The sequence below is a fragment of the Heptranchias perlo genome, chromosome 22 (assembly GCF_035084215.1).
Source record: "Heptranchias perlo isolate sHepPer1 chromosome 22, sHepPer1.hap1, whole genome shotgun sequence".
Lineage (NCBI taxonomy): Eukaryota > Metazoa > Chordata > Chondrichthyes > Hexanchiformes > Hexanchidae > Heptranchias > Heptranchias perlo.
The window spans coordinates 16,197,152-16,212,913 of record NC_090346.1 but is presented as its reverse complement, the minus strand read 5'-3'; the positions used below and the strand labels follow the sequence as shown (position 1 = coordinate 16,212,913).

Below are 15,762 nucleotides of genomic sequence, written 5' to 3'. Positions count from 1 at the left end.
TTAGGTGAGGGTATTAAGGGTTACGGAACCACGATGGAGCTAAGATACCGATCAGCCATGATCTGATTGAATGGCGGAACAGGCTCGAGGGGCTGAATGGCCTCCTCCTGCTCCTATGTTCCCTCACTGGGTTCAGTGTTGTAGAATTGCTACTTGGGGTGAGGGGATGGAGAGTGGCCCCTGGAACTGGACCCCAGCAGATGTCAGCACCGTCAGGAGAGGAGGGGAGAAAATCCCCAAGAATAATAATAAATGGAATGAACTGTTTTGTGCTTTTTTTGGTATCTCTCTGCAGAAGATGTAATTGGTTTGTGTGGTGAGGTGTTTTCCTGCCAGACAGGGTTCCAGTGCATTCACAGTGAGACGGGGAATGTGAGCTGTACCTCCCTTTGCCACGTTGACTACTGCAAAAACAGTGGCATCTGCACTCACAACCGGGGCCAGGAGCCCATGTGCCAGTAAGTGATGCATTTTTCCACTCGGGCAGTGAGGGATTGCAATGACTGTTTGCTTCAATACGGACTGAGAATCTCGGAACTGGCTTGTGTCGGCTGACCATCCAACTTACTCTCAGACAATACCAGCCAAGCAGAAATAGGCCAACTGGCTCCCCTGGTGCACTGCCTAGTGCCACAGTGAGCCCCATCACACAGAGCAGGAAAGACCGAGGTTCCAGCTCCATCCTGTGCTGAGTTAGCTGATCCTGGCTGGGGGTGGTGGTCAGGACAGTGGATTTCTTGAGGTAGAGAGGGGAAAAATCAGTAAGGGTTCCTTCTCCTGATGCTATTCATAGCACACAATTCAACACTACATGTGCGGACACTGGGTAACAGCGGGATCAGGCTCTGCACTAATGCTTTCCATGGTAGAATAGCCTGTAGGTACTCACCATCTAGGATCAAAATGTGAGAAACGGCCACTTGAATCAAGTACCAGATGGCAACACCATGGGGCCATCCTTCAGGAAGGAGCCCCAATGGACCAAACCCCTTCCCATTCACTCCCAATGTGTCGAATCCCAATGGACCAAACTCCTTCCCATTCACTCCCAATGTGTAGAATCCCAATGGACCAAACTCCTTCCCATTCACTCCCAATGTGTAGAATCCCAATGGTCCAAACCCCTTCCCATTCACTCCTATTGTGTAGAATCCCAATGGACCAAACTCCTTCCCATTCACTCCCAATGTGTAGAATCCCAATGGTCCAAACCCCTTCCCATTCACTCCTATTGTGTAGAATCCCAATGGTCTAAACCCCTTCCCATTCACTCCCATTGTACAGAGTCCCAATGGTCTAAACCCCTTCCCATTCGCTCCCAATGTGTAGAATCCCAATGGTCTAAACCCCTTCCCATTCACTCCCAATGTGTAGAATCCCAATGGTCTAAACCCCTTCCCATTCGCTCCCAATGTGTAGAATCCCAATGGTCTAAACCCCTTCCCATTCACTCCCATTGTACAGAGTCCCAATGGTCTAAACCCCTTCCCATTCGCTCCCAATGTGTAGAATCCCAATGGTCTAAACCCCTTCCCATTCACTCCCATTGTACAGAGTCCCAATGGTCTAAACCCCTTCCCATTCGCTCCCAATGTGTAGAATCCCAATGGTCTAAACCCCTTCCCATTCACTCCCAATGTGTAGAATCCCAATGGACCAAACCCCTTCCCATTCACTCCTATTGTACAGAGTCCCAATGGACCAAATCCCATTCGAGGAGGAGGAAGAAGGAGGCAAGGGAGAGGAAACAGGGAAATTCACCAACAGATCTCCACTTCAAACAGTGAATGGGAAAGGGTTTGGTGATTGAGTGTCTGTGACGAGATGAGATTTGGGATAATCCTCTGTCCCTCCAATAGGAGGAACTGTTAGGAAGCCATGACATCAGCCAATCATGATCACATTTGATTGCAGGTGCCCTGTCGGCAGTGATTACTGGTTCATGGGCCCCAGGTGTGACCACAAAATGACCCAGCAGGGCCTGATTGGAATTGCGTTTGGTGTCGTGCTCAGTTTCGTCGTCGTCATGGCAGCCGTCGCCATTGCTGTCCTGAGAAGATTCAAGATCTTGTTGATCGAGGCGAAAATTGACCAGACGAGAAGCAGGTAAGAGAACGGCCATCACAGCTGTGGGGGGGGGGGGGTGCGGGGGGAGTCCCACATCTGTCTCCGGGGTCTGCACCAATCCTGTAGAGAGGTGGGAGTAGTTCATGGTGAAGTGGGCAGTGACCTACCTTTGGGTTCAAACCCCTTAAAATCTTGTCAGTTAGGACATGTTTCAGACACGTGGTCACTCCCCATGGACCCCACCCCCGGTCTCCAGTGTATTTACCCAGTGAGACACTGGGGACGCCCAGGAGCTGGTGCCTTGGAGGTTGGAGTGGGAGCTTTATCAACCTATCAGGAGACTATTAAGTAAACAGTGTTAGTCCCCCTTCCCCCACTCCTGTCCTCGCTGGGTACCGTGACACGGGCTCTGGTTCCCCTCCACTGCCTTGCCTTTGTGCAGTGAGGGTCGCTGACCATGGAGGGCATCACAGCTGGACTTGATCCTGAGCTCACCCATCACCCACTCCTGCAGGTTCCGAGGGAGGGACCAGAAAGTGATTAGGAGCTGAAATCCTGGCTGAGCATTTTTTAATCTGCTCCCTGAGCCAGCGCAGGTTACTCGTGTCAGCCGGGGCTCAGTGGGCAGCACTCTCACCTCTGAGTCAGAAAGTCATGGGTTCTTGAGCCCAAAATCTAGGCCGACACTCCCAGTGCAGTACTGAGGGATGAGACGTTAAACCGAGGCCCCGTCTGCCCTCTCAGGTGGATGTAAAAGATCCCATGGCACTATTTGAAGAAGAGCAGGGGAGTTCTCCCCAGTGTCCTGGCCAATCAATCCCTCAATCAACATCACTAAAATAGATGATCTGGTAATTTATTTCATTGCTGTTTGTGGGATCTTGCTGTGCACAAATTAGTTGCCGCGTTTCCTACATCACAACAGTGACTGCAGTGGTATCTGCAAATTCATGGCAGCATGGATTTAAACCCTGTGCTATGCACTTAAGTGACCCCTCGCCTCCCTCCCGAAGGTGAAAAGCTAGGATGCTCCCTCTCTAGACACTGTATTCACAGTCTGCAGTATAACTCCCTGAGGATCATGCTGCCTCCTAAATAAAATATCACACCTCAGAGATTGAAGACGACGGATTTAATTAACATGGAAATTACACTCAAAACAAGGGTGTTAAAATATAGGAATGGCTGTATGCAAATGGGATCGGCCTGAGAATGGACAGAGTGATGACGGTGGGAAACACGAGGTAAGGACTCGAGACAAACTCATTAATCACCGGGGTTCCAGCTGCTTCCCGCTGGGGCACAGATGTGGCTGATTTATGAGGCGGGATGCAGACCTCGGAGGGTTAATTAGTAACAGCACGTTGTGAAAATTGCCTTATGAATATGCACGGTTAACTGCTCTCTCAGCCTCTCCGTTGTGTCCTTGTCGGTTGGTGCTGTTCAGACAGATTTAAAGGACTGGATTTAATAAATAGATTTATTTCAGTCAAATTACCTCAAACCCACAGAATGGAGCAGCATAAAGGACACAAGCAAAGCTCTCACCTGCTCGCCCACCCTATCCTCCTCTCCCACCTTATCCCTCTCTCGTTCCTTCTCTCCCACCCTATCGCTCTCTCATTCCTTCTCTCCCACCCTATCCCTCTCTCGCTCCTTCTCTCCCATCCTATCCCTCTCTCGTTCCTTCTCTCCCATCCTATCCCTCTCTCGCTCCTTCTCTCCCACCCTATCCCTCACTCGTTCCTTCTCTCCCACCCTATCCCTCTCTCGCTCCTTCTCTCCCACCCTATCCCTCTCTCGTTCCTTCTCTCGCTCCTTCTCTCCCACCCTATCCCTCTCTCGCTCCTTCTCTCCCACCCTATCCCTCTCTCACTGCTTCTCTCCCACCCTATCCCTCTCTCGTTCCTTCTCTCCCACCCTATCCCTCTCTCGCTCCTTCTCTCCCACCCTATCCCTCTCTCGCTCCTTCTCTCCCACCCTATCCCTCTCTCGTTCCTTCTCTCCCACCCTATCCCTCTCTCGCTCCTTCTCTCCCACCCTATCCCTCTCTCGCTCCTTCTCTCCCACCCTATCCCTCTCTCGCTCCTTCTCTCCCACCCTATCCCTCTCTCGCTCCTTCTCTCCCACCCTATCCCTCTCTCGCTCCTTCTCTCCCACCCTATCCCTCTCTCGCTCCTTCTCTCCCACCCTATCTCTCTCTCGCTCCTTCTCTCCCACCCTATCCCTCTCTCGCTCCTTCTCTCCCACCCTATCCCTCTCTCGCTCCTTCTCTCCCACCCTATCCCTCTCTCGCTCCTTCTCTCCCACCCTATCCCTCTCTCGCTCCTTCTCTCCCACCCTATCCCTCTCTCGCTCCTTCTCTCGCTCCTTCTCTCCCACCCTATCCCTCTCTCGTTCCTTCTCTCCCACCCTATCCCTCTCTCGCTCCTTCTCTCCCACCCTATCCCTCTCTCGCTCCTTCTCTCCCACCCTATCCCTCTCTCGTTCCTTCTCTCCCACCCTATCCCTCTCTCGCTCCTTCTCTCCCACCCTATCCCTCACTCGTTCCTTCTCTCCCACCCTATCCCTCTCTCGCTCCTTCTCTCCCACCCTATCCCTCTCTCGCTCCTTCTCTCCCACCCTATCCCTCTCTCGCTCCTTCTCTCCCACCCTATCCCTCTCTCGCTCCTTCTCTCCCACCCTATCCCTCTCTCGCTCCTTCTCTCCCACCCTATCTCTCTCTCGCTCCTTCTCTCCCACCCTATCCCTCTCTCTCGCTCCTTCTCTCCAATCCCATCCCTCTCTCTCTGTTTCTGACTCTGTTTCTCTATCTACCTCTCTGTGTTTCTCTTTGTGTCTCTGTCTCTCTCTTCCCCTGTCTCTCAGTCCCCTCCCTCTCATTCTACCTCTTTCCACCTCTCCCCCCTCCCTCTCTCATGATCACAAGGGAGATGCATCAGAAGGAGGAGCTGTGGAATGCGCAGGGAGAGAATGGGGCGGAGGGAGAGGGGGAATGGGGCGGAGGGAGAGGGGGAATGGGGCGGAGGGAGAGGGGGAATGGGGCGGAGGGAGAGGGGGAATGGGGCGGAGGGAGAGGGGGAATGGGGCGGAGGGAGAGGGGGAATGGGGCGGAGGGAGGGGGAGAGAGAGAATGGGCGGGGAGCACAGGGAGGGAATGAGTCAAAGCAGGCAAAGCAGACACAAGGAGAGATGTGGAGACCACACCATTTCATGTGTTACTGAGCTCCACAGACCAGGGAGATGTCCAGGTTTAATCCTGTGTGTTTGTTCTGTCAGCTGATCTGAACCAGGATACCAGTCAGGGAATGAGAATTGGCCTCAGTGCCCTGGGCTGGGCGAAGGGCCAATGAGGATTTAAAGGCAGATGAATAGTCATCAACAGTAAATGAATTGGAAAGTTTGGAGCCCAGTCAGCGAGCGCGGTAAAGAGTTAATAAAATCGAACACAGGCTCGGACAGGGGCTAATGACCAGACTTCCTCCTGTCCCGTGTCTGCCTCAAGCTCCTTGTTTCCTGCTCCCTGTCAGCTGCGTTTCCTCAGCTGCTAATCTCAAACTTTGGTCTCAGTCCTGGAAACCGGGGATGCATCACTTGGAGCTGCTGGGTACCTTCACCGAATCCCCCTCCCGTCTTATCACCAGGTTCAGAGTGTTAGCTGTGGGCAACCCTCCCCTCCCTCTCCCTCATCGTCTCCCCATCTCCCCTCCCCACTTGCCCTCTCCCCCTCATTGCCTCCCCACTCTCCCTCCCCCCTCTTCATTCCCCTCCCCTTCTTCCCCTTCTCCCCTCCCCCCACCTCCTCCTCCCTCCCCTCTCCCCTTCTGTTGTCTTCAAGCACGCAGCAAAAACCAACAAAAAAAAGCAAACTGCAGATGCTGGAAATCTGAAACAGAAAATGGTGGAAAGAATCGACCATTGTTGAGAGATCAGAGTTAACTGTTCAGGAGTGAACCCTTCGTCATAACTGGACGCACAGACTGGATGAAAGAACAACACTCAAACGTGTTAGTTCATCTGATGCTGACTGACCTACTGAGTGTTTCTAGCATTTCTGATTTTCTCTTCCCCCACCCTCACACCCTGTACATAAGAACATACCAATATAAGAAATAGGAGCAGGAGTAGGCCATACGGCCCCTCGAGCCTGCTCCGCCATTCAATAAGGTCATGGATGATCTTCAACCTCAACTCCACTTTCTCGCCCGATCCCCATATCCCTCGATTCCCCTGGAGTCCAAAAATCTACCTGTCTCAGCCTTGAATGTATTCAATGACTCAGTATCCACAGTCCTCTGGGGTAGAGAATTCCAAAGATTCATAACCCTCTGAGTGAAGAATTTTTTCCTCATCTCAGTCCTAAATGGCCAACCGCTTATCTTGAGACTAGTTCTCGACTCTCCAGCCAGGGGAAACAGCCTCTCAGCATCTACCCTGTTAAGCCCTCTAAGAATTTTATATGTTTCAATGAGATCACCTCTCATTCTTCTAAACTCCAGAGAGTATAGGTCCATTCTATTCAATCTCTCTTCATCGAACAACCCTCTCATCCCAGGAATTAATCTAGTGAACCTTCGTTGCACCCCCATCTAAGGCAAGTATATCCTTCCTTGGATAAGGAGACCAAAACTGTACACAGTACTCCAGGTGTGGTCTCACCAAAGCCCTATATAATTGCAGCAAGACTTCCTTACTCTTATACTCCAAACCCCTTGCAATAAAGGCCAACATACCATTTGCTTACCTAATTGTTTGCTGTACATGCATGTTAACTTTCTGTGATTCGTGTACAAGGACACCCAAATCCCTCTGAATACCAATATTTCTTAGTCTCTCACCTTATAAAAAATAATCTGCTTTTCTTCCTACCAAAGTGGATAATTTCACATTTTCCCACATTATACTCCATCTGCCACCTTCTTGCCCACTCATTTAACCTGTCGATATCCCTTTGCAGCCACTTTGCGTCCTCCTCACAGCTTACTTTCCCACCTAGCTTTGTACCGTCAGCAAACTTGGATACATTACACTCGGTCCCTTCATCTAAGTCATTAATATAGATTGTAAATAGCTGAGGCCCAAGCACCGATCCTTGCGGCACCCCACTAGTTACAGCCTGCCAACCTGAAAATGACCCGTTTATTCTCACTCTCTTGCAGGTGCCGACTTCTGCTGAGGAGCGGTCCCCAGACCCCAGTCCCCAGACCCCAGTCCCCATCCAGTGCCGTGTCCAAGTGACCAAGGGATGTTGTTTGGGTACAATGTGTTTACTCCAGACACTGTGTTTACCCACCATTGTATTAAAGGGATGGTGGTGCTGTATTAAAGGGATGGTAGTGCAATATTTGTTTCGAGGAACAACCACTTCCGATGGCCACATTGAAACCTGCCGTGTTATCAGTCCAGTTCGTGCCACAGCTGGACTCGACCTGCTCCTAATTCTCAAAGTGGCCATGATGTGGAGATGCCGGTGATGGACTGGGGTTGACAAATGTAAGGAATCTTACAACACCAGGTTGTAGTCCAACTGTTTTCAGTTGGACTATAACCTGGTGTTGTAAGATTCCTTACACTAATTCTCAAAACCAGTGTCAGGTTTAAGGACATTCTCATCACACTGCCCGATTAGGCCTTCACCACACTGTGTTCTCAAACCTGGAAATACGATTAGTCAGGTGCTGTGACGACAGTGTCCCTTTAACAGTTTAACCACTCTGGTGTGTGGAAATCGAGGCATGTGGTGGAAATGGATGTTTCCTCGACTCCGGCTACACAGGAGCTGAAACTCTCCGAGTCCTTGAACTTTCTTTTTATTGTTTGAGTTTCAGTAACAAGCCCCAGGGAGTCGGAGAGAAACAAAGAAATGAACAGCAGCATCAGATCGATCCGACAGATCCTTGGCCAAACACTCGGAAACCTTTCAGGGATGCAGAGCCTAGTGGGAGTGTGTGTGAGACATACAAATATACACATATATATAGATACAAACACACATATATACATACACACAAATATACACACATATATACATACAAACACACATACACACATGTATGGGGAGAGAGCGGGAATATGGTATTGAGATAGAGGATCAGCCATGATCATATTGAATGGTGGAGCAGGCTCGAAGGGCTGAATGGCCTACTCCTGCTCCTATTTTCTATGTTTCTATATATACATACACACAAAAATGCACACATATATACATACAAACAAATATACATACATACACACAAAGATACATTCATACGCACAAATATACGCACATATATATATGCATACACACATACCAGAATGTGAAAGGATAATCTGACTTGCCTGTACCAGCCCATCACCTCTCAGTGAGTTTTATTCTTCCCTCCCCCTCCTTGGTTCCTCAGACGCTGCTCTAAAACACCCAGCAGGAGGCGACAGAGACCCGATAATAATTTTCCTCTTTCTGTGTGGACCTTCACCCAGTTTTATCCCATAATGGCAGAGCTGGAACCGAGAACTGGCTTGCAGTCAGAAACAGGTGTAGAAAGTCTCCCCGTTGCCCCCGTCATCCATGACAAAGCTTGGACTGAGTTCCCTGGGACCAGCCTCCACCACTTCCAGGAAGGGACGTTGTGACCTTTGTATTTTTCCCTCTCCAGTTACAGGCGCTTCAGTCGGTTTGACGATTTCTCCAACCAGTACCGGCCCCAGTCCTGGTTCAGCTACTCAGTCAGTTCTTTGGACAATCCGGGCTTCAGTAACTCGGATGAACTGATCCACCTGCAGATGTTGGACAGCAGTTACTACACCTGCCACGATGAGTCGATGACCGGTACCTACAGCAGCCGGAGGACAGCCTCTCACGGTCGATCTGGCTTCAGGCACAGGTAAAGATCATTAAATCAAAAGAGAAAACAAAATATAAATGATGGAAATAAAAACAGAAAATGGTAGAATTGCTTGAGACAGTTGTTAATTGTATCCATGTGATTTATATCAATTAGTGTTAATTGTATTCAGGTGGTGCGTATCAATTGGGAACTCTCGTATCCATTTATGAGAGCTTATCCAGGGCGTGGTGGGTGTAATGTGGATCTCTGTGAATAAAGGCTTGGAAGCAACGGAAGACCAGGCTCCAGTATTCTATCCTTCACCACCGGGCTATCCAGTTTACTACAGCAGTCAGGGGCGAGAAAAAGCCACACACAAATTGAAGCCCGACTTTCCGGTACCCTGACTCTCTGGTCAAGGCCCAACTCTCCCAGCCCAGTGACCAGCTGCACTTCTAAATCCCCTCCTGTCTAACTCCACCCCCGACCTGGTAGATTCCAAAACCTATTCTGCAATCAGGCTCGCAAACTGCCTGTGAGTTTTCCTGCCAAAAAGGCATTTGCTTCACACTGACAGTCAGTTGGCGATGGTTTCTCTGGACAACAAAAGGTTAAATTTTGCTGCTGTTTGTTGAAGTTCTTGGTTGGTGGGCGTAATTTAGGAAGTTTGCCACAATCCTGAAATAACATCCGCAGCGAGATTCGAGTGGTGGTTGGGGGGGGGGGGGCGAGGGACAAGATTAGCCTCCCCGCCCCAACAGATCAGCCACACCCACCTCGTCACCCTGTATTATCAAAGGGGCCTCTGTTGCTTTTTCCTTTAACCTTAATCCTCTCCGAACCCAGTCCCCAGAGAGATGTGTGTGGCTGCAGTTCCCACTGATAGCGCTGAATAATTACTGCGGTGTCAACTCCACCCACTTAATCTTATTAAAACCAACACAAGTGACAGTGCAAACGAGAGCCTATGATTTATATTTCGGACAAAGCGTCTGTTGCAATCTACACAACATGCTACAGTCTCACAGCGAGGAGCCTCTCCCTGTACTAACGGTGCCTGATCTTTGTGGGAGAATGGCTGAGTGGGTGAGGGTCCCATCCCATGTGGTACTGAGTCATACAGGCCATGATCCTCTGGGCCAAGTCTGCTGAGCTCAGTCAGGGCAGCTCCGAGGGGGAAGGGAAGGTTGAAGTTGGGGGAGGGGGAGGGGGAATTGGGAGGAAGAAGGGGAAGGTGGGGGAAAGGGAGGGGGAAGAGAAGGTGGAGGGGGAAAGGGAAGGGAGGGGGAAGGGGAAGGTACTGAAGGGGGAGGGGGGAAAGGGAAGGGAGCACAAATCATCCAGTATTTCCACTCCTGATCACAACCCGCTAGAAAGTGTGCCTGCAAACATGAGTGGAGGACAGTTGATGATGGTCAATCAGAAGCTCTGGTGTCTCACAGCCTGCTGCTAATGTACCTTTTGGAAGGTCAGTATCGGTGACTTATTGCCCACACAGTACTCGGAATAGCGGGTGTGCCCAGCGGAGGGGGTTTTCTCACTACAACAACTTTTCATTTCAGTTTACAAAACAACCTGGACGTCAGTATCGGCAGCATCAACGAGCACGCTGGGGACTCGGGGAAAGCCAGTGACTTGTCCGTTTGCAGTTGGCCGGTTGAACCCCTCCCGTGGTCACCCTTCCCAATTCTGTACCAGCTGAGCATGGACAGGCCCGTGAGTATCTCACCTCAGTCTGTTTGGTTTCCTATTTGCGTTTTCTTGGCATTATTCCTCAAATATCAGCTGGCTCCCACACCACCAGCAGGAGGCACTAGTGATCACTTAGGCACACCTGCCGTGGGTCTGTTTTAGCTTCCTGCAGGGAGCAAAGGAGTTAAATTATGAGGCCAGGTTGCCTAGACTAGGCTTACATTACTGAATGTGGACGATTATGGGGTGATCTAATCAAAGTATTTATGATGAAATGATTTGATAGGGTAGAGAGGGGAAAACTATTTCCTGTGGTAGGAGAGTCCAGAACAAGGGGGCATAACCTTAAAATTAGAGCTCAGCCATTCAGGGGTGATGTCAGGAAGCACTCTTCACACAAAGGGGACTGGAAATCTGAAAAACTCTCCCCCCAAAAAGCTGTTGAGGCAGAGGGTAAATTGAAAATGTCAAAACTGAGATTGATAAGATTTTTGTTAGACAACGTTATTAAGGGTTACGGATTAAGGCAGGTAGGTGAAGTTAAGATACAGATCAATTGAATGGCCTCCTCCTGTTCCTTATAGACCTTGGCTTCCTCTCGGCCCAGCTCACATCATAGAAAATTTACAGCACAGGAGGCCGCCGCCATTTGGCCCATCCTGTCCGCGCTGGACGAAAATGAGCCACCCAACCTAATCCCACTTTCCAGCACTTGGTCTGTAGCCCTGTAGGTTACGGCACTTCAAGTACACATCCAGGTACTTCTTAAATGAGGTGAGTGTGTCTGCCTTCACCACCCTTTCAGGCAGTGAGTTCCAGACCCCCACCACCTTCTGGGTGAAAAAATGTTTCCTCGGCTCCCCTCTAATCCTTCTACCAATCACTTTAAATCTATGGCCCCTGGTCACTAACCCCTCTGCTAAGGGAAATAGGTCCTCCTTATCCACTCTATCTAGGCACCTCATAATTTTATAATTAAATCTCCCCTCAGCCTCCTTTGTTCCAAAGAAAACAACCCCAGCCTACCCGATCTTTCCTCATAGCTAAAATTCTCCAGTCCTGGCAACATCCTCGTAAATCTCCTCTGTACCCTCTCCAGTGCAATTACATCCTTCCTGTAATGGGGTGACCAGAACTGTACACAGTACTCAAGCTGTGGCCTAATTAATGTTTTATACAGTTCCAGCATAACCACCCTGCTGTTATATTCTATGCCTCAGCTAATAAAGGAAAGTATCCTGTATGCCTTCTTAACCATCTTATCTACCTGTCCTGCTACCTTCAGGGATTTGTGGATTTGCAGTCCAAGGTTCCTCAACAGCTTTCAGTATCCTCCCATTTATTGTGTACTCCCTTGCCTTGTTTACCTCACACTTCTCTGGATTGAATTCCATTTGCCACTTTTCTGCCCACCTGATCTCTTCCTGCAGTCTACAGCTTTCATCCTCATTATCAACCACACGGCCAATTTTTGTATCATCTGCAAATTTCTTAATCAAGCCCCCTACATTCAAGTCCAAATCATTAATATATACCACAAAAAGCAAGAGACCGAATACTGAGCCCTGCGGAACCCCAGAAGTGAGTGAAGCAGGATCGAGAATGCACTCATTGATGGCCGAATGCAAACACCGTGCACAAATCCAAATCATCAAAGCAGGAATCTCAGCTAACCTGCGTCTAACAGAATGGAGCGACCCATCCCCTCACTATAGTGAAATTACTGTTTGTTCAGCACACAAGGAGCAGTGAGATATGCCTCATAGATAATTGCAAATCAAAGACTCGGACAGAGTGGCCGATCTCAATCATTCCAGTTCAGCTACAGGACAGTCAATCTATCATGCTTTTTGCTGAAGTATGCATTCAGTTGCAAGGAGCTGATAACATAGCAAAATATTTGGTTAATATCTTTCAGTTCCCCTTAATTAACATTGAAATTTCAATCTGATTTTAGGCAGAACTTGGTCAGTTTATCAAATTCACACATGTAGAGATTCTTGTGATGTTAAAGATCCTTTGGGACGGAGTAATCACTTCTCAACACACCATCTCCGACAGTGGAATGTGTGCGTTGTATTCACACCGATGAGGCTGAGCTAGGCTGTCTTCCTCGTGGTTAAGGAGGGGACACTTGCTGTCTGGTGAGGTACCCTTGGGCAGCCAGCACCTGTGGAACTGGACCCAGCCTGAGTCAGTGCTGAGAGAAACGAAGGGGTAAAATAACTGGAGCTGAGAAATGAGAAAAAACTTCCAGTAGATTAAAAGGGGACATAGATATAGGATAAACACCAAAAGATTAAATAAAGAATTTAAGAGGAATTTCTTTACATAGCAAGTGGTAAGAATGTGGAACTCACTGCTACATGGAGTGGTTGAAGCATTGATGAATTTAAGAGGAGGATTGATGTATACATGAGGGAGAAGGGAAGAGAGGGATTTGGGGGCAGGTGGGAAGAGGCTCGTGTGGAGCGTCAACATTGGCATAGACCAGTTGGGCCGAATGGCCTGTTTCTGTGCTGTAGATTCTATGTAAAAAAGAATACACATCACTTCTCTCTTGCAGTTTAAACCCAGGAGGCCTCGCTCGTACTGTGAAGGGATGGAATTAGTGAGCATGGAGAGAAACTGGACTGCTTAAATAGCAAAGAAAACAGGCAGAAAAATCATCATCCCTTTCCCAAAGGTCAGGCATGTTTTCCTTTGCTCAGGTTGGGAGCAGCACACCCACCGCTACAGTATCTTTTTCCATGTTATTGTTTTTGCACATTGCGCCCAGTACAATCAGCTGTCCACTTGACTTTGGAGTTTAACGTCGCTCCTGTGAGTGCAAACTTCCTGTGGAACCAGGCTACAGCAGCAGATTAAAATAACACACCATCTGCTGACTGCCCTCTGACCTCGAGCCAGCACTGAATGAAGAGCCCCTTCGCTTTGAGGGCACACAGGGCAGCACAGGCTCAGGGCACCTTTCTCAATCTTATAAAAGGGCATGTGCAGCCATGAAGCTTGGATTAAGAGACTGCGAGGAGAGAGACAACCATCGTCCAGGGATAAACCACAGCACCAAATAAACGACAGAAGGGAAGGGGTATAAATGCTGAGCAGCCAAAAACGTCATGATTTATTAATATTTGAAGTAACTTCATAATTCAACACAACCAAATTATACATTTTACAATCACATTCTATTTGTAAACAGTTAAAAAGCCACTGACTTGTTTGCATCTTCCAACAGACAGTTATAATGAAGGCAATGAAATGGTGGCAATGTCTGCAGTGTTAAAATCGTGTCCTGGTTTGTCTCGTCTCTGTACAAGCATGAATGAATACATTTCGTGGCAAAAAAACAAAAAATAATGTAAAATAACTCGTTTTCTGTAGAACTCTTATACGCAACTCTTACATTAAAACGGCCTTTTACGGATGAACAGTATGATTCTGTAAACCACCAGGGCTGGTTACAGTATGCATAGTTACAGATCTCAGCCATTTTTTTTTTTTAAGTACAACAGTCAATTGGACAGTCACAATAGCAAAATACATTTAGCCACTCGATAATGGGAATATAAAGGAGAAAAAAAATAAAGTATATATACTACAACATGTCAGCAAAAACCACCTTCACTCACTATAAAAAGACAGCAATTTCAAAGCAATAATTGGAAACTCCGGCTTTAAGCAAACTTGGCAAAAAAAAGTAACTTTTACAGAGCGGTTTAATTCAGTGCTAAAAGTTGGGGATTTTCCTACACGAAACTACCAGGAGTTTCTAACTTGTGTGGGGTTGGTTTGGGGGGGGGGGGGGGGGTGGGGGGGAACTATTTCCTGAGAACCATGCTCTCTCTCGTTTCAGGATATAGAGGAATAGAAAAAAAAAGAACATGGTCAAAACACTGTTCAATATTCCCAGAGATAAAACATCTTCATCCGCAAATATTTTTTTTAATATATTTTTTTAATAATTTTTAAAATTTTTTTATATAGTTTTTTCATTTTTATTAATGATGGAAGAGTAAACATTTCCCCTCGAAAGTCTGTAAACAAGAGGGCACGACCAGGGCACCTCCAAAAAAAATGAAAGCTCTATTGAAAGTGCTGTACCCTCCTGGCTTGCAGGGTGGGTTACAAGTCACAGCTGCTGCCCACAGTGTCACACTGTAGAGATTAAATTCTTTAGGTTTTCTTTTATCATCTTATTAACGTTCGAAAAGAAACAGGTTGGTGCAATACTTTTTGAAACTGCAAGGTCAGTATGATAACTTGACCTTGCTCTACAATACCACGTTAAGGTAAGTACTTGTCAAGGCATATTAAAGAGCACACTTTTTTTGTCCATTTTTTTTTCCTTGCTAAAAGAACACCCTTGAGTAAACATTTACACTTGAACTACCCTCTCCCCCCCCCCCCCCCCTCCCCTCCCCTATTGCCAATCGGACAGGGAGACAGTACTCAGTGCAGATTAACAGCTCACACTCCCAACATCAGCAAACTCAAAAAAAAAGTTTTGGAATTTAAGGAACGAACATGATGAGTGCACACAAACTAGCTCATTTGAAGCAGTTTGTCTTTTTTAAATGGATAGCATTATCTGGAAGTATAAATATATACTTTTTCACATTTTTTTTTAAACATTGGCCTGCATGATTCAAGTATTAAAACTGATATGTTCTGGGCTAAAAGAAAGTGGAAATAAAGGTGCAGAACGGAACATTTCCACAGGTGACCCCCTTTCTCCGTCTCTCTCTCCCTCTCGCTGTAGGTGAAAAGTCCGAATAGTGCTGCTTTTCATGTCGAGGTCACAGTTTGAGTCATGAGTAAAGTTCAGATGGACTCTCCACCTCCCAGGTGGTCAACAGGGAGGAAAGCATTGATGGGGGAGGGGCTGCCGATTCCCCGCGTGTCATTGCTGCTCGGGGTTCCCCACAGGCTAGTGGAATAATTGGGGGTGCCCCAGAGTGAAGTGCCGTGGAGGTCTCCACTACCAGTTCCCGACAGCCCAGCACCATTCCAGTGATTGAGATCATTGCGGTTTGAGAATGGGTGGGAACTGTCAATGGGTGCGATGCGGTTCTGGCTGGATCCCAGAGATTGCCAGCCCAGAGAGGGAGTCAGCGACTGGCCTTGTGCAAAGAAGCGATTAATCTCGTCTTCACTGGCAAACTCAGCAAGGATGGTAGTGTTCCCTAAAACACAC

The 15,762-nt window shown here is 48.1% G+C and overlaps 2 protein-coding genes across 10 annotated transcripts in view; one reads left to right on the top strand and one right to left on the bottom strand.

The window, feature by feature from the left end:
- Positions 1-13,992, top strand: part of si:ch211-14k19.8 (mucin-2) — a 27,762-nt gene extending 13,770 nt beyond the window's left edge. The window contains exons 9-13 of the mRNA XM_068003751.1: positions 296-458; positions 1,915-2,106; positions 8,703-8,930; positions 10,436-10,589; positions 13,132-13,992. Coding sequence (XP_067859852.1) covers positions 296-458; positions 1,915-2,106; positions 8,703-8,930; positions 10,436-10,589; positions 13,132-13,206 — 812 coding nt within the window. The 3' untranslated portion in view covers positions 13,207-13,992. The remainder of the gene's footprint in view (positions 1-295; positions 459-1,914; positions 2,107-8,702; positions 8,931-10,435; positions 10,590-13,131) is intronic.
- LOC137340520 (trinucleotide repeat-containing gene 6A protein-like) overlaps positions 13,664-15,762 on the bottom strand; it is a 113,155-nt gene continuing 111,056 nt past the window's right edge. For all 9 annotated transcript variants that reach the window (XM_068003018.1, XM_068003023.1, XM_068003020.1 and 6 more), the window contains one exon: positions 13,664-15,762. In XM_068003018.1, the coding sequence (XP_067859119.1) occupies positions 15,390-15,762 (373 nt within the window). In that variant the 3' untranslated portion in view covers positions 13,664-15,389.